Source organism: Trichomycterus rosablanca, chromosome 1, assembly GCF_030014385.1.
Source record: "Trichomycterus rosablanca isolate fTriRos1 chromosome 1, fTriRos1.hap1, whole genome shotgun sequence".
Lineage (NCBI taxonomy): Eukaryota > Metazoa > Chordata > Actinopteri > Siluriformes > Trichomycteridae > Trichomycterus > Trichomycterus rosablanca.
Genome location: NC_085988.1, coordinates 63,422,300 through 63,439,599, shown reverse-complemented (window position 1 = coordinate 63,439,599; position 17,300 = coordinate 63,422,300). Strand labels below are relative to the sequence as shown.

Genomic DNA, 17,300 nt, shown 5'->3' with positions numbered 1-17,300 from the left:
TCTATAAATATTATTAATATTATTATTATTAAATAAAAGTCAGAGCTGCTTCCTTAAAAATGTTACACGTTATAAAGTCACTGTGATTTTGGACAAATACCATACGGATACAAAACAAGAACAATTCATAAGTGGCCAATTATATTTAAAATGAATTAAATATCTGACAATATTTTGACTGCCGAGAAAGGACGTCTTAAATAATGACCACAGTTCAGGGGAACTCTACTGGTCAGACAGGCTTATAGCACATGTGATCTGTTCATTACAATCCTGGTCTTAACTTAATCCAACAGCACTGAACAGATTGAGTCACACAGCCAGATTGAAGACACTGACAACAATCCATTTCTGGAAACATTTAATGGTTCACATGACAGGAACTCTACACTCAACAACCAGGTCAGTTAAATATTAACAAATTTACAGTCATGAGGAATGTAAAAAAATTCAAACACAAAAGCAGCTCCTTAAAAAAAACCCAGCCCTGAACCCCAGTCCCACACGCTCTTCACTCTCTCTCTCCAGTGGAGAGAAAAGGTGGGTCTGTCAGGATTCAGCTTCTGTCTGATCTCCAAACCCAATCCCATGACCTCTCTTCCCCCACTACTGCATGCACAAGTTCTTACAGCTCATCCTTTTCTGTGCTTTCCTGAAACACAGACAAACAAAACATGTCAGATATTAATAATGAAAAAATAACATTACAGCATCACCTTTAAGCTTCCCTGTCTACAAACTGCTCTGTAGAAAACTTACCTTTTCTTCAGCATCCTCATCTGCTTGAAGCTCTTCCTCATCAGCCTCCTCCTCTTCCTCTGCTGGCTCCTCCTCTGGTTCTTCCTCAACCTAAATGCACAGGAATATGATTTATTTTATTTATTAGGATTTTAACGTCATGTTTTACACTTTGGTTACATTCATGACAGAAACGGTAGTTACTGGTTACACAACATTCATCAGTTCACAAGTTTTAATGTCAAGCAGTCATGGACAATTTAGCATCTCCAATTCACCTCACTGGCATGTCTTTGGACTGTGGGAGGAAAACTGAGCTTCCAGAGGAAACCCATGCAGGAGGAGAACATGCAAACTCCACACAAAAAGGACCCTGACCGCCCCACCTGGGGATCAAACCCAGGACCTTGATGTGCTACCCACTGAGCCACCAAAATAATGTCCACAAAGATTTGATTATATTTATGCTTAGTCTACTTTATTCCACACATGAAAAACTAATAATTGTAAATACATTTAGGATTGACCCAGACCCAGATATAAGACCCAGATATATATCATCCCTCATTGCTTCAGACCCCTAACCTGAACGAGAAATCCATACCCAACACATGCCCCTTCGACACTGCAGTAGCCAACCACTTCTTTTCAACTGCACGTGGCAGGTTCACATGGGGATTAGTATTGCGTATGGAGAGTCATGCTGATTTTTTATCATCTCTGTGCAGGCATCACTGATCTGCCTGCGGGGGTAGCAGAGGTAGCTCAGCAGTTAAGGTACAGGACTAGTAATCAGAATGTTGCTCGTTGAGCAAGGCCCTCAACCCTCAATCGCTTGCAATGTATACTGAGGCATCTACTAAATGCTGAAAATGTCAAATGCAGAAGTAATGAGGAATCCCTTCAGCCCACCCACCCTCAAACACAGCCAATTATGTCTATATAGGAGCCCGGCCAGCCAATAGCAGAGCTGAAACATGAACCGAGAGCTCAGGCCCGATTATGGGCTAGCATGTGTTTTACTGCTGCACCACCTGAGCACCTAAAAAGGTGTTTTTAAATTGTGGCAAGACAGGCACACACCACCCACAGTACGCAGGGTAATGCAGACCCTTGCTGAAACATCAAATCAAACAGCTTTGTATACATGGTGCAGGAGTTTAGAGTGATAATTTGGTTGAGAAGTGTTTACCTGTTCATCCAGGTCGACGTTCATGCTGAGCCGCAGCATGCGCTCTATTCTGTCTCCGTAAGCCTTCGTGTCAGTCAGCTGGTAGCCAGAGCGCAGAGTGGCAGTCTCGAACAAGATCACAGCCAGGTCGGAAGCGGTCTGGTCATCTGGACTGGTCTGTAAATGCACAACTAGGAATTAGTACTGAAATGTTACTTATAATGTGGTTCTTAGCCTAACTAAGGCTACCTGATCAGTGGAATCTTGAATGGAAGCCGAATGGAAGTCATACTTACGTTGACTTTGTTCAGCATTTCTTTTATAAGAGGATGTTTGGGGTTGATTTCTAAAGTTTTCTTCTGGCTTGCATAGTAACTAAAACAAAAAAAACATTATTTTAAATCTGAAAATTTGAATGCATTTAGTTTAAATTTCTGATAAGCAATTAAATAAGTAGATTATCCAGACACAAACAATTATGGCATATTAAACATTTTAACATTTATACAGGGACACTTTGCTGAGTTGAGGCAGGAGCCATCATGTTTATCATTATTCAATCCAAAATTAAACATGGTATATTTTATGTTTGCTTGCTGTTTAACACAGTGCACTTCTATAATCGTGTATATACAGTGAGGTCAAAAAGTATTTAGTCAGCCACTGATTGTGCAAGTTCTCCTACTTAGAAAGATGAGAGAGGTCTGTAATTTTCATCATAGGTACACTTCAACTATGAGAGACAAAATGAGAAAAAATAATACAGGAAATCACATTGTAGGATTTTTAAAGAATTTATTTGTAAATTATGGTGGAAAATAAGTATTTGGTCAATAACAAAAGTTCAACTCAATACTTTGTAACATAACCTTTGTTGGCAGTGACAGAGGTGAAACGTTTCCTGTAAGTCTTCACCAGGTTTGCACACACTGTAGCTGGTATTTTGGCCCATTCCTCCATGCAGATCTCCTCTAGAGCAGTGATGTTTTGGGGCTGTCGCTGGGCAACACGGACTCCACAAATTTTCTATGGGGTTGAGGTCTGGAGACTGGCTAGGCCACTCCAGGACCTTGAAATGCTTTTTACGGAGCCACTCCTTCGTTGCCCGAGCGGTGTGTTTGGGATCATTGTCATGCTGGACGACCCAGCCAGGTTCCATCTTCAATGCTCTCACTGATGGAAGGAGGTTTTGGCTTAAAATCTCACGATACATGGCCCCGTTCATTCTTCCCTTAACACGGATCAGTCGTCCTGTCCCCTTTGCAGAAAAACAGCCCCAAAGCATGATGTTTCCACCCCCATGCTTCACAGTAGGTATGGTGTTCTTGGGTTCTTCTTCTTCCTCCAAACACGACGAGTTGAGTTTTTACCAAAAAGTTCCATTTTGGTTTAATCTGACCACATGATATTCTCCCAATCCTCTTCTGGATCATCCATATGCTCTCTGGCAAACTTCAGACGGGCCTGGACATGTACTGGCTTAAGCAGGGGGACACGCCTGGCACTGCAGGATTTGAGTCCCTCTCGGCGTAGTGTGTTACTGATGGTAGCCTTTGTTACTTTGGTCCCAGCTCTCTGCAGGTCATTCATCAGGTCCCTCCGTGTAGTTCTGGGATTTTTGCTCACCGTTCATGATCATTTTGACCCCACGGGATGAGATCTTGACCCCAAGGGAGATTATTAATGGTCTTGTATGTCTTCCATTTTCTTGCAATTGCTCCCACAGTTGATTTATTCACACCAACCTGCTTGCCTATTGTAGATTCACTCTTCCCAGCCTGGTGCAGGTCTACAATTTTCTTCCTGGTGTCCTTCGACAGCTCTTTGGTCTTGGCCATGGTTGAGTTTGGAGTCTGACTGTTTGAGGCTGTGGACAGGTGTCTTTTATACAGATAATGAGGTCAAACAGGTGCCATTAATACAGGTGACGAGTGGAGGACAGAAGAGCTTCTTAAAGAAGAAGTTACAGGTCTGTGAGAGCCAGAAATCTTGCTTGTTTAAATTCTTTAAAAATCCTACAATGTGATTTCCTGGATTTTTTTTTCTCATTTTGTCTCTCATAGTTGAAGTGTACCTATGATGAAAATTACAGACCTCTCTCATCTTTCTAAGTAGGAGAACCTGCACAATCAGTGGCTGACTAAATAGTTTTTGACCCCACTGTATATCTATATATCTTATACATCTATAATAATCCTTAAATGCCTTAACAGTCATTTGAAAACAGAAACAGAAACCCTCAGTGTACATACTTTGTTGAAATGTCTTTTCCTGTCTGATAGGCCTGAGCCTTCATGATCCTCTCCATATTTCCAGACCAGCCATACTGACTGGCCACCAAAGCACAGGGAGAATTGGTCAACCTCTGGGACAGCACAGCTTTCTCAATCTATAAAAAAAAATACATGTATACAGCTGAACATGGCATTTTTAACATATACAAATATGGACCATTATACGAATGGCTCGAACCATTACAGCCGTGCTGAATTGCAAATCTATAGCTCTGTTGGCTGTACCTGGTCTTTCAGTGCTTTGTCCTTCATCCAGGTTGTAAGGGGCTCAAACTCCTTCTCCAGAGCTTCTCTCTTCTCCTTGGCCTTCTCACTCTCATCGAATTTGACTCCCTCCTTGGCGACGTTCTGAAAGCGCTTGCCATCGAACTCGGGCAGGGCCTGGATGCAGTACTCGTCCACAGGTTCCGTCAGGTAGATCACTTCATATCCCTTCTTCAGCAGCTTCTCCACAAAAGGAGAGGACTCCGCCTAGAGCAATCAACAAATTTGCTGATGTGTACTATAATGCACTCATTTGTATTTACATCTGTTAGGGAGGAAACGGACTACATTTGTTTATTATGTAGTTATGCATATAGTTTCCCAGTGGAGCAGGACCTTCCACAAGCCTAATACTAAATACTAAAACTAATAAAAGATATTCTTGTCCTCAATTTTATAGTCCTCAAAAAATTGTCCTAAATGATGTGTGCTATATCAGAGCCTGCTCCTTTTTAATTCCATTCTAAAGCCTGTTCCATTATAATTTGCAGGTAATTCCAATTTCTTTACATCCAAACTGGCTGAAGGACTTTTTTGGCTATTAACCATTTTGAAAACCTGCACCACACACAAAATTGTAAGAATTCTGCTGTCAAGAGCAAAAATTTACCATTGTCCATTTGATTATGTGTCTGATTTATACCTTATCTAACATGTTGGTAAAGATTGTCACACAGTAAGGGGTTTTGGCTTTAAAAACACACACTTTAAGCCAAAACTTTAAATAGGGGTGAATTGAAACATGGCTCAATTCCCAATCAAGTAAGTTCTAAAGTGAATATGTCTGTTGTTGGGGGGCATTTAAAACTTCAATTGATATGCCTGCAGGGGTAGCAGAGGTAGTCCTGTACCTCAGCAGTTGAGTAATCAGAATATTGCTCCTTGAGCAACAAAGTGAATATTGTCTGTTGTTGGTTCAAACGTAATCATCTTTTGCTGACTGTGCTGCATCAGTTCTCACCTCCTTCCTGCTGGTTCCAGCCATAAAGTAGATCTTGTCCTGCTTCTCCTTCATCCTTTCCACATACTGCTCCAAACTGACGGGCCCTGACTCGCTGTGAGAGGTCTGGAAGCGCAGCAGTTTGGCCAGCCTGGTTCTGTTGGAGTGGTCCTCGATCACACCCAGCTTGATGTTGGTGCCAAACTCCTTCCAGAACTTGTCGTTGTACTGCTCCTCAGCGATTTTCTTGATCATGTCCAGGGTCTTGCGCACCAGCTTCTTGCGAATAACCTGGGGAAAAATAGATAAATAAACAATAAATATTTACATCAAGAAATAAATATTAAAGAATACAAAGCAGAGAGGCAAATTTGAGTGGCCATTTCTCACCTTCAGCAGCTTGTGTTGCTGCAGAGTCTCTCTGGATACATTCAGAGGGAGATCGTCAGAGTCAACCTAGAAGAACAGAGATTAAGCTTAGTTTAGTTACTGCCACCTTAACAAGTATATGCCATGAATATAGCCAAATGTGCCAAAATAAGAAACACTTTGCTATTGCTATATTAAGTGTTATACTTAGATTGTTTAGAAGTCCAGAATCTTTTACACAATAACTTTTTTTAGACTGTCTTACTTACAGCAGTTCTGTCTTATGGGGTTGAGTGTGGTGTAGTTAATTAAGATTTTTGTTTTGGTGTTAGGCATTTTAAATAAACTGTTGAAATGCTATTATGACTACAGTGATCTGCATAACAATATTGTAGCTGCCCACGCAAACTAAACCTGTTATATACAAAAAGTAAAATTACAGGTTAAACCATCCGGAAAAGAGGAAGGGGGCAGTGGAACAGCCTAGCCATTAGGATGTGCACATGTCAGTCTCTCCTCAGTGCCAGTTCTATGCCCAGGTAAAATTAGAGGGTTGTATAACAAAGGGTATCTGGCATATGCAGAACCATTGTTCAAAGTAAATAAGTGGTTTACTTGGGGGTGTAAACCAGATATTATTAAATACAGGGTGCATCACCACAATAAACCTTATAACAAAGCCCTCTGTACATACTGTGGAAGAAGTGATATATTTCAAGATCTGATACATTTTGCTACAACACTGATTCTTATTTGGTTATGTAAAACAATGTAGCAGCACTCACCACACCCTTGATGAAGTTCAGGTATTTGGGCATCATATCATGGAAGTCATCTGTGATGAAGACTCTACGCACGAAAAGCTGTAAGACAGGAGGGTTAAGTTGTTAAGACAAAGATGGTGGAATTGAACACTTCTCTACTCAACCCTACCCTTCATGTAACGAGATGCCAAGAGGTCAAAATGTCAGAGGGTACCTTGATGAAGTCATTCTTCTTGGAGCCATACTCATCAAAAAGTCCTCTGGGAGCTGAAGCAGGGACAAAGAGGATCGACTTAAAGGTGACCTCTCCCTCAGCAGTGAAGTGGATGTGACTCAGTGGCTCATCGCTGTCCTGCACGACAAGACATGCAAGTTTAAAACTCAAAACTGAGAGCTGATTTTTTTTTAAAAAGGGGAAAATTAATAAGGGCGATACTCACTCTTGAAAAGCTCTTGTAGAAGGCTTTGTATTCGTCTTCCTCTACTTCTTTAGCATGTCTTTGCCAGATGGGCTTGATGTCATTCATCAGCTCCCAGTCCCACACAGTCTTCTCCACCTACAGAGAATGAATGAGTGTTTACCACTGAACTGTAAATAGACTGGATAAACAAATGTATGATGCAGGGAAGATACTGACAACTCGTCATGACAGGATAAGCTTATATGCATGAAGATAGACAGATTAAATAATGCACGTTTTCCAGAGGTGGGTGCATTTAATAATAAATGGATTGTAAAATATGTGAAAGCAATTAGACCCAGGCACATAGGGAGTCTTTCTGGATTCACTTCATAGTTTTTATAACTATGCTAATAGTAAAGCTTAATTGCATCAGAAATGTATTCCTTACATGCTTAGTAGCACTCCAGTTGTGTCATTTAGTGCTCACATACCAGTTAAACCCTACTGAATTGACTAAACAGCATGTGCTCACTAAAACAAAATGACATAAGGCAACACTGAACTTGCCACACAACTAAAGCACAACACCAGACTGCACCTTTCTGTTATTAATTACCCAAAAAACAAGTTTGTCTTATGTATTTAAATTATAGTAAACTTTTTGTTAATTAGAAAGGCTGAGTTTAAGCACCTTCACACTTAATTGCTTGACTAAATGGCTACAACTGTAACTTGCTTTGGATAAAGGTGTCTGCTAAATGCCATAAATGTAAAAATAGGGATTACCATAAAGTTTAGTTTTTTTGTTTACTTAAACTGCAACTACAAAAGCAGACAATTTATTTTTACCTTCTTGGTCTTAGGTTTGTCCTTCTCCTCATCCTCCTCCTCCACGTCAGCCTCATCCTCAGAAGTCTCCTTTTGCTCAGCTTCCTTCTCTGCCTCATCCTCCTCAATTGGCTCCTCAACAGTTTCAGTCTACATAAGCAGAGAGCAGTGAGCTCATTAACACTGACTTAAGCTGGGTCGCTATATTCTAAATTGTTTATGCTGCCTCCGTTTCTGACCTTGCTGCTCCACACGTAGATGGGGAAGTTGATGAACTGTGAGTACTTTCTCACAAGATTCTTAATGGTCTCCAGCTCTAGGTAGTCTGAGGCTTCCTCCTTCATGACCAAACTAAAAAAAGAAAATCAGGAAGGGCGATTTTAATATCATTTAGCCACATCAACCATCAGTGACTATGCTGTAAATGATTGATTGATTAGTTTTTAACGCCGTACCGACACACTGGGGTCATTTATACGGCGGTACTCAAGTTGTTTCTTCATTTTGTGTCATTTAAAACAAATAATAAAAGATGTTTTATATTTAAATATGTTAAAAAATTCATTATTTTCCCTGGTGCTGCAGATTTAAGCACATTTCGTATCTCGTTTTCGTTAAAAAACCTCAGTCTTTCTGAGTGTAGTGTTTTGCAGTCTATGAGTATGTGTTTGATTGTTAGTCTTTCTTTACATTGATGGCAGGTTGGAGCATCTTCCCTAGTGAGGAGATGTTTGTGAGTTAATATAGAATGTCCGATTCAGCATCTTGAAAGGATGGTTTGGTTTACTCGACTGTCCATTCTAGTGTAGGTTTGTCCTACTTTTGGCTCGATTTCGTACAGTTTGTTTTGTGGTTTACTGTCCCATTCGTTCTGCCATTTGTTTTTGAAGAATGTGATGATATTTGGAAAGGCGTCTCTGGGGGGGATAGGTCGTGTGGTGATCGTGTCTGCAGTGGATGTTCTGGTGATCAGATCTGCTCGTTCGTTTCCTGGGATTCCAATATGGCTTGGGATCCAGCAGTAGACTACATTATATTCCTGTTCTTGTCATTCTTTATCTTTTCTTAGTATTTCAGAAATAATGGAGTGGTCTGTGTCAAGGTGTTCCAAGGCTTTTAAGCATGATTTTGAGTCTGTAAAAATAAGGAATTTTTTGAGGTTGCTTGTTTGGATATATTCTAGGGCTAATAATAGAGCATAGCCATCTGGATTATGCTGTAAAAAGAAGGATCAGTTACACAGCAAAGCTACTTACGTGACGGTGGTCCCTCTGCCTAGTGTGTCACCACGTGGGTCCTCAATGACTGAGAACTCATTTGAGTCAGACTCCCAGATGTGCTGGGTGCCATTAATGTGCTTGGATGTGACAATGACTTTGTCAGCCACCAGGAAAGCAGAGTAGAATCCAACACCAAACTGACCAATCAGCTCTGAGGTGGACTGGCCCTCGGACTGCATCTGTGTCATCTTGCTGAGGAACTCGCTTGTGCCTGACTTGGCGATGGTACCCAGATTCTTTATGAGTTCCTCTTTGGTCATGCCAATGCCAGTATCTGTGATGTGAAGCATGTTCTTTTCCTTGTCGGACTGTAAAGGAGGAATGCTGGGTTTATGATGTGTAGTGAAATGAATAAAATGTGTCATATACTATAGATTAAGGTTTGATACATTAGTGGTTGTTCTTGAATAAAGTGCAAAGTTAAATACAGAGGCGGACACTTTAATCTACTTTTACCGTTTTACTTGACCACTTTAAAATACAAATGGGATGCTGGATGCCACATTCACATCTTTCAGTGCTGAAGGTTTACTTGAGCAAGAGCAACGCAACATACCTTAATCTTAACAATTAATTCTTCATTTCCAGCAAGTGCATCTTCATTGGTCAGAGACAACAACCGGATCTTATCCAGGGCATCTGAGGCATTTGAGATCAGTTCCCTCAAGAAGATCTATGAAGAAAAGACACAATCAGAACAATTAATTACACCCAAACTAAAGCAGTACAGACATGCTGCCAAAATTATACTTACTTTTAAATAGGTGAATATATACACTGTACAAAAGCATTTTAATTGAACTTGTCATAAATCCTGTGTTACACCTCTTTAACGATACTTCTAAGCATAGGTCATAGTATGCGGCTTAAGCACCAGCTACTGAGAACAATTACAGTGTTTTTAGAGTTTTGAAGCAAAGGCTTCATATTAAAAAATATAAACATATTTTGCACTCGAAAACAATCTGAGTCTAAATGTCAGACAGGTATTTGTCATACTATTTAATAAGAAAATAAGCAGCTTGGGATGAAACCTAAACCTACTAATAGATGGTTTAGTTCTGATCTTAGACAGTCAGTACATAGTTAATGCTGCTCAGGACACTGCTATGTAGTCATGCAGGAAGCATAGTTGTTGCACAAGTACTACAATTCTAGTCAATTTGCATGCTCAACAAAAAATGCAAATTACAGCTACTGAATAACCATCTGCACACTGCCTTACCTCTTTGTTCTTATACAAAGAGTTGATGATCAACTTCATCATTCTGTTTACTTCTGCCTGGAAGACATGCTTTTCTGATTTTTCCCGAAGTTCTTTAAACTGTGACGCATTTAGTCCATCGAGTTGAATGGCTTCTTCCTCCCTAAAAATACACAGAATTAACTTGATGAAAAAAATAGTACATTCATATGTATGATTTAAAAAGAAGGTTTAACATTCTTTGTGGGCAACTGCTACAAATGTTGATTCCGGTAACGTTTTATACTTTCTGTACAAATATAAAATGCTTGGAATACAAAGAAAGCAATTTTATTCCAATCTACCAAAGGTACATTTTAATATGCTATTTTGTAAGTATGCAATATGCATGCACTTTACTCAGATAACACATCTTGCCCATTCATTAAGTTCATGCACCCCTGTACAGAATAAAACACTTACTCAAGAATAAATTAATTAAACCTTGTGTGCCCAAGTAGCAAATAAAGACATTGTGATTAAGATTTTTTTTTGCTTATGTAAAGCACTTTGAATTGCCACTGTGTATGAAAGGTGCTATACAAATAAACTTGCCTTGCCTTGAGCATAATTGTCAGCTAAAACTATTCCTGCATGTAAATAAGCACTTTAGGTTGTTTGAAATAAAATTTTTAATATTTAAATGTATTTAGTTATTCAGGTTTTAACACTATATTTAACACATGTAATTTTATGGCAAAATAGGTATTATGTAACTGTATTTTTTATTGTTAATTGTCTTTACATATTGGGGCATTTTTTCATTTTTATCTTGTGTTGTCTTGTGTAAGAGTTTCTTTTATGGTTTCAGGTATGTGTCCTAATACTTAAATAACAGATCAAATAAACATATACAAGGACCTGATAAGTGTTTTTTGGAATAAACAAGCCTACCCCTACTTAAGTGTTATATTCATGATCACAACTACTTATCCAAAACACCAACCTCTGAACAACTTCATCGTCTGTACGGGATCCATCTCTGCTCTTGCCCAAGTCTTCCTCAACTGTGCCATCAACATCAACCTCATCATCAGCCTTTACCGATGCTGCAACAAAACAAGAGAGAACACAGTTACAGCAGTGTGTTGATCAATGAGAGATTTCACCCAGGCCAGTACTGTGCGCTGAAATTCAACAAGACTGACTACACAATTCTAAATATAAAATGCACACTGGGACATGTTTGTTTATTAGGATTTTAACGTCATGTTTTACACTTTGGTTACATTCATGACAGGAACGGTAGTTTCTCATTACACAAGATTCATCAGTTCACAAGGTTATATCGAACACAATCATGGACAATTTAGTATCTCCAATTCACCTCACTTGCATGTCTTTGGACTGTGTGAGGAAACCGGAGCACCCGGAGGAAACCCACGCGGATACGGGGACAACATGCAAACTCCACACAGAAGGACTGCCCGGACCCGGACTGCCCCACCTGGGGATCGAACCCAGGACCTTCTTGCTGTGAGGCGACAGTGCCACCCAGTTAATGAATGAAAACTCCTAACTGCTTGAAGTCTAGTAATCACTAGAAAAAAGGAAGTAAATGTTTCATGTCAATGTGTATGTTTGTTTAAAGCAAAAGACACACATTAACATAAAGAACACTCAGGAAAGTTTTAGTAATACGATGCTGTAAATTATATAATGTGGAGCCATAACTTCTTAACATGATGAACTGATGTTTGAAAATTCATCCAAGACGTACACTTTTAATACAACTAACATTTTCACTCCAAGTCATTCCAAAAAATATTTGGTTTTCTTCGTAGTTCTCCCAGAAATCTGCCATCATGAATGATTAACGATCGAATGAACCTATACACTGCTCCTATAGCATGGTAAACTGTTCTGTCTTCCATCAATCACGTATATTCATCCATCAAAATGGATTTTCATTTCCCCACGTTAAATTAAACTAATTAATAGGAAATGTGTATTACACTGAGCAGAAGTTTGCTCACTATAGATGAAGTGTTAAATAAGGTGCATTTAAAATAGACTTGGAGCAGGGGTGTACAATCATGCCACCCAGTCACCATGAACAATCAGATGTCAAAGATTCGAGACGTACATTGCTTATTCATTAATATTCCGTTTTTAAAAATGACTGTTTAACTCTGAATGAAAATCTCTGACAAACATCAGAATTTCAGGCCAAATGCCAGTTAAATGAAACGGCCCAATACCATAACGCAGAATCTTTGATAGATGGATTAACGTTACTAGTTATTTGAAGGTTAAGACATATAAAATCCATTTTCCACTACTTGAACGCCCTAAAGGTGTTGTTTAAATATGTAATTGATAAACTGAGACATTAACGCATTCAAGTAGCTTCCTCTTCCCCCTCACTTGGGTCTCCTTCAAACAAAACCTAACGTTAGCTCCATGCTAAATGCACGAGCTTGTCGAACAGCTAACGTTAGCTGGATGCAAGAATGCTCACTCTATAGTCTTACATTGAACAGCTGCTTAAACAGTGATGTGAGGCACTGGGAGGAAACTTCTAGAAGCACATGCAGCTAAACTCATTCTGCAACCCGTTAGCATTTCACTTCATACACACAACATTAATTTCTATATAATTTCTTTTAATGAATTTCTAATAATTAAGGACTCACAAACACAGACCCCTGCGTGTTTAAATTTTAACACTGTAGCATGTACACTTGCATTAATAAACTAAGGTTAATGCTACAATACGCTTGGTGAAGTTCAAGTTCAACGGTTTATAGTGAGACAATAGGTCGCTTATACTTAAATTAACATTATACTCACAGAATACAAGAAGGGCACAAAGCAGCCCCAAGAGCCATAACCTCTTCATTGTGGGAAAACGAGCAGTTTTCGCTGCCAAATGAGAAAACGAGCCACAAACAGCCCTATCCTCTACAAACTCCCAAAATGAACCGCAACCACGCAGAACTCGGCTTTATCACATTCTGGGTTCGCAGGCGTTGAGCAAACGAATCCGACCAATTACAGCTCCACACGCACACCACTCCACCAATCCGAAAGCGAACCACAAACAACTTCGACCAATCGCGGCTTTACATGTCCGAGTTCGCACGACCAAATCGTGGCTCCCCTCGATTGGCTCTCGGTCCTGGGGCTACTTCCTAAAACGCATAATGCGCACTACATAGTATGGGAAAATAATAATGACACCATTATTCCAGTAGTAATTCTGCATACTATCTAGAGCAGAAAAATGCGATTTGGGACACAACCTAAATCAACTACGCGTTCCCCGAAGATTTTGTCTCTCCGCTGATCTACGAACAGTTCTATTTCCCCCTTACACCTGGCAACTAATCAGCTGTGGAGGGTGGCTTTGCGTGTTTACATTCGACAGGCTTGGTTCAGTCAAATCCGTGATGGCCTTGCATTTACATTAAGAATTAGTTTGCCATTAAGCTTTTGCTAATTATTTTTCCTTGGTAACAGCTTTGACATGGTCAGGGTCGCAGCAAACCACTCCAGACAGGGTGCAAATTCATCACAAGACATCTCACAATTACCTCTTCACTGACTTACTCGTCTACTCACTCCTAGGGGCTGTTTATTTATTCATTCATTCATTTCTTCTTCAGGTTATTAACCACTTAGTCTTGCGAGGGTCTTGTTCCACCTGGGAACAGTGGGCACAGAGCAGAAAAAGACGATAAACAGTTATCCACTTTAATCCACTGAGCTACATTTTCTAAGGTGGACTAATTTTCATTTTTGTAGCCTCTGTGTTTTTGGCTTACAGTCAGTTTTTGAAATTATTTCAAATTTGGGCTTTATTCTGCATACACTTTTTTTCCCCAATTTTCTCCCCTAATCTAGTCGTGTCCAATTACCCTGAGCGTCCTCTATACTGATTCGACCCTTCACCGCTGACTGAGGACAACTCTCAACTGACATACGCCCCTTCCGGCACGTACAGTCAGTACAGACTGCATTTTTCACCTGCACGAGTCGAGTTCATACACCAACGAGCACTGTGTACGGAGGGCCACACCCTCATCAGCATTATTCCTCAGCCCTGTGCAGGTGCCATCAGTCAGCCAGCAGGGGACACAGTTGTACCAGTTATGAGGATCTCTGATCTGACTTTTTAACACAAACCCTGAACAACAGCCAATCGTTGTTCATGCTGCCGCCCAGCCCAGTCGGAAGGCAGAGCTGAGATTCAATACGATGTATTCGAAACCCCAACTCTGGTGCGCTAGCATACTTTACCGCTGCGCCACCTGAGCGGCCTATTCTGCTTACTTTTAATCTTAAATGGACTCTTCCCTAAACTGCTGCCACAAAGCTGGAAGCACAAAACCGTCCAGATTGCCACTGTATGCTGTCGCATTAATTTTTTTTCTTTTAAAACTATGAACCACAGCCCCATATCGTTATTTCTAATTCACCATATTTTGGAGGTCAAATACAGATTTGTCCATCAGGCTGCTTACCTGACATTCATCCCAGTTGAGATTATGTTTCCACAACTTCAGTGACTATCTACACTTCAGCCAGTGCATTGCATTGTACATGTCAAGCCTAGGTTTGTGTGCCTATAAGGTTGCTGTTTGTCTTGCTGACTTTGCTCCCAGAGGGAGCTTTGAACTCACTTGTGAGTGTTGTAACAAAAACAGTTTGTGAGGGGATCTGAGATCTAGAGCTCAAAATTAAGCTGTTCTGTTGACCTGGTTGGGTGTAAACAGACACAACTGGCTGTGACAGAGGGAAGGAGGTCAATGGGAGGTCATTGCTGCTGGTCACTCCTGGCTGTAAAATAAAATTCAAAGATAGAATAAAAAAGTTCATGGCTCTATTTGTTTGAGCAATCAACAGTCTTATTCTATGAGCTAGTGTGGTGTTTGACTTTGTAACTGACCTGTTAAATCTCCCAAGTATCTAACAGGGCATAAGTTTAATAAATATTTGTCTATAGATACTGAAACTGGGTGTGTCTGAAACAGTCAAACCAACTTTCTGCATACTTTTAACATGCAAAAGGTGGATTGTCTACTTGTCTGAACACACAAGTTGTAACAGGATCCGAGTCTTCCAAAAAGTTCAAACTTTTACTCATCAGAGTATTATTCCAAAAGGTTTTTGGTTCTGTGTCCAGGTTCTTTCTTATTGTGGAATTATGAACATTGGCCCTAACTGAGGCAGGTGAGGCCTTCACCTCTTTAGATGTTCGTGGGTTTTTTTGTTCGTTTGTGTATAAGAAAATACTTGAAATAAGGCAAGATAAACATGGTGTTATTGTGCACATAGTGATACCATATCTTCAATTTTTCCATAAACCCTGTGATTTACAGGCACTGTCAGTATGTATATTACATTTCACATTATTATTATTATAACTGCATTTCTTAAAATATAAAAATTTTTATTAACATAAAGCATTCTTATCCATTTATTATGTGCTCACCCAGTTTTGTTGACTTTGTGTGTCCTAAAATGTTACTGTGGAGCTATTGTGTGGCTGAAAGAGGAGTGTTTATTGCACAGATCAGCTAAGTCACCTTTAAAATCTAGACCAAACACTTAAAAGAATACATTTAGGAACAGGATATTTGTAATCTCTAACACAATTACAATAGAGAATTAACTTCACTTATTTTTTTTATTTGTACTGAGAAAATAACTCAATTTTTTAACTCAAACTCACATCACGAAAAAACAGGTCTAAATGCAGTTGTCCCCTGTAATCAATGTAAGTTTAAAATACATTGTAATATTTATTAACTTTTTTTTTTTATTAACATTAACACTTTATGGCTTTTTTGTTTTAACGCAAACAACCTTAAACAGTTTTTACAAACACTTCTCCCGATCCAACCTAATATGTATACACACAAATCAGTCATAGTAATACTAACTAGGACCTCCAGTTGCTCTCAAAACAATGATTTTACAATGTGTTCCAAGCATTTCTTTGACATTTTGATTCATGTTGACATAATTTTATAATTGACAATCTCATTAAGTCATTTATTGTAGATTTAATTCTATCACATTCCAAAGGTGCTTTATTGGATTCAGATCTGATGACTAAGAAGGTAATTGAAAGTCACTGTCACCAACAACCATGCCACAGTTCAATTTACCCTGATTACATTTGACCTATTCTGATGTCTAAGGCTGAATCTCTTAGAAGTGCCTATATAATAACTGGGTGATTAGATTAATTATTTGTTTAAACAAACAGCGCCATATAAAGCAGAAACCCCCATGACGTGCTCTATTTTTTTGCATGTTTTACACTTAATGGTTTATGGTGTAACATTCTAATTTTTTTCATTTTATTTTCATCAACAGTTTTATCCTGGTCACATACAAAGCCAATAATGTCTGTGAAGATGCCTGACCGGTTGATAGCACTGCTGACATTTGAACCCCAATTTCAGTGGTCATAATAGACCACTGTGCCACCCAAGCACCCTTTAAGATTTTCAAAATATACAAAATATAACAAATCCAAGGATAATCCATAATTTCCCTTCGGGGATTAATAAAGTACTCAATCAATCAATCAATCAACATAGTTTTAAAATAATCATGTACTTTATTAAAGAAAAAAGACTATAAAACATCTATATCTTCTATGTGAAAAAGTCATTATTCCTAAATCTGTATAATAGGAAAAATATGTGCACACCTGGTTACATATGTCTGTAGTGCAGAACAAAGAAATCTGAGATCACTAGTGAAAATGCTTCTATTTTGCTCACCCTAAATTTATTACAATGTTTTTCCCTTAAAATTCAAGTAATCTACACAATAAATTGCATAAATTGAATTTTTATCATAAAAATTTATTTATTTATTTATTTTTTAAGATCCCAGATTATTTTAAAGCTGGGGTCAGCCATTGTACAGTACCCCTGGAGCAGAGAGGGGCCAGGGATAGCTCAGTGGTTAAGGCACTGGACTAGTAAACAGAAGGTTGCCGGTTCAAGCCCCGCCACCACCAAGTTGCCACTGTTGGGTCCCTGA

The 17,300-nt window shown here is 39.2% G+C and overlaps 1 protein-coding gene across 2 annotated transcripts; it reads right to left on the bottom strand.

Annotated features, from left to right (window-relative positions):
* Positions 1 to 346: 346 nt before the first annotated feature.
* hsp90b1 (heat shock protein 90, beta (grp94), member 1) lies at positions 347 to 13,195 on the bottom strand. Of its 2 annotated transcripts, none has more exons than XM_062994729.1 (18): positions 13,089 to 13,195; positions 11,242 to 11,344; positions 10,278 to 10,419; positions 9,609 to 9,725; positions 9,029 to 9,360; positions 8,012 to 8,123; positions 7,794 to 7,922; positions 6,981 to 7,097; positions 6,755 to 6,892; positions 6,562 to 6,639; positions 5,798 to 5,863; positions 5,429 to 5,698; positions 4,429 to 4,674; positions 4,162 to 4,298; positions 2,206 to 2,284; positions 1,931 to 2,086; positions 760 to 849; positions 347 to 652 (listed from the first exon to the last, which is right to left on the bottom strand). In XM_062994729.1, exons 1-18 carry the CDS (start codon positions 13,135 to 13,137, stop codon positions 626 to 628), a joined length of 2,388 nt encoding a protein of 795 aa, XP_062850799.1. In that variant the 5' UTR covers positions 13,138 to 13,195; the 3' UTR covers positions 347 to 625. The 2 variants fall into 2 exon arrangements, with proteins under 2 accessions (XP_062850799.1, XP_062850800.1); XM_062994730.1 differs by lacking the exon at positions 13,089 to 13,195 and adding an exon at positions 12,633 to 12,651.
* Between the last annotated feature and the right edge of the window lie 4,105 nt (positions 13,196 to 17,300).

Coding starts and splice junctions, on each gene's coding strand:
- hsp90b1 (XM_062994729.1), bottom strand. CDS start 13,137: ATGAAGAGGTTATGGCTCTTGGGGCTGCTTTGTGCCCTTCTTGTATTC. Junction 10,420..11,241: donor GACGATGAAGTTGTTCAGAG/GTTGGTGTTTTG, acceptor GTGTATTTTTAG/GGAGGAAGAAGCCATTCAAC. Junction 653..759: donor ATGAGGATGCTGAAGAAAAG/GTAAGTTTTCTA, acceptor TCTGTGTTTCAG/GAAAGCACAGAAAAGGATGA.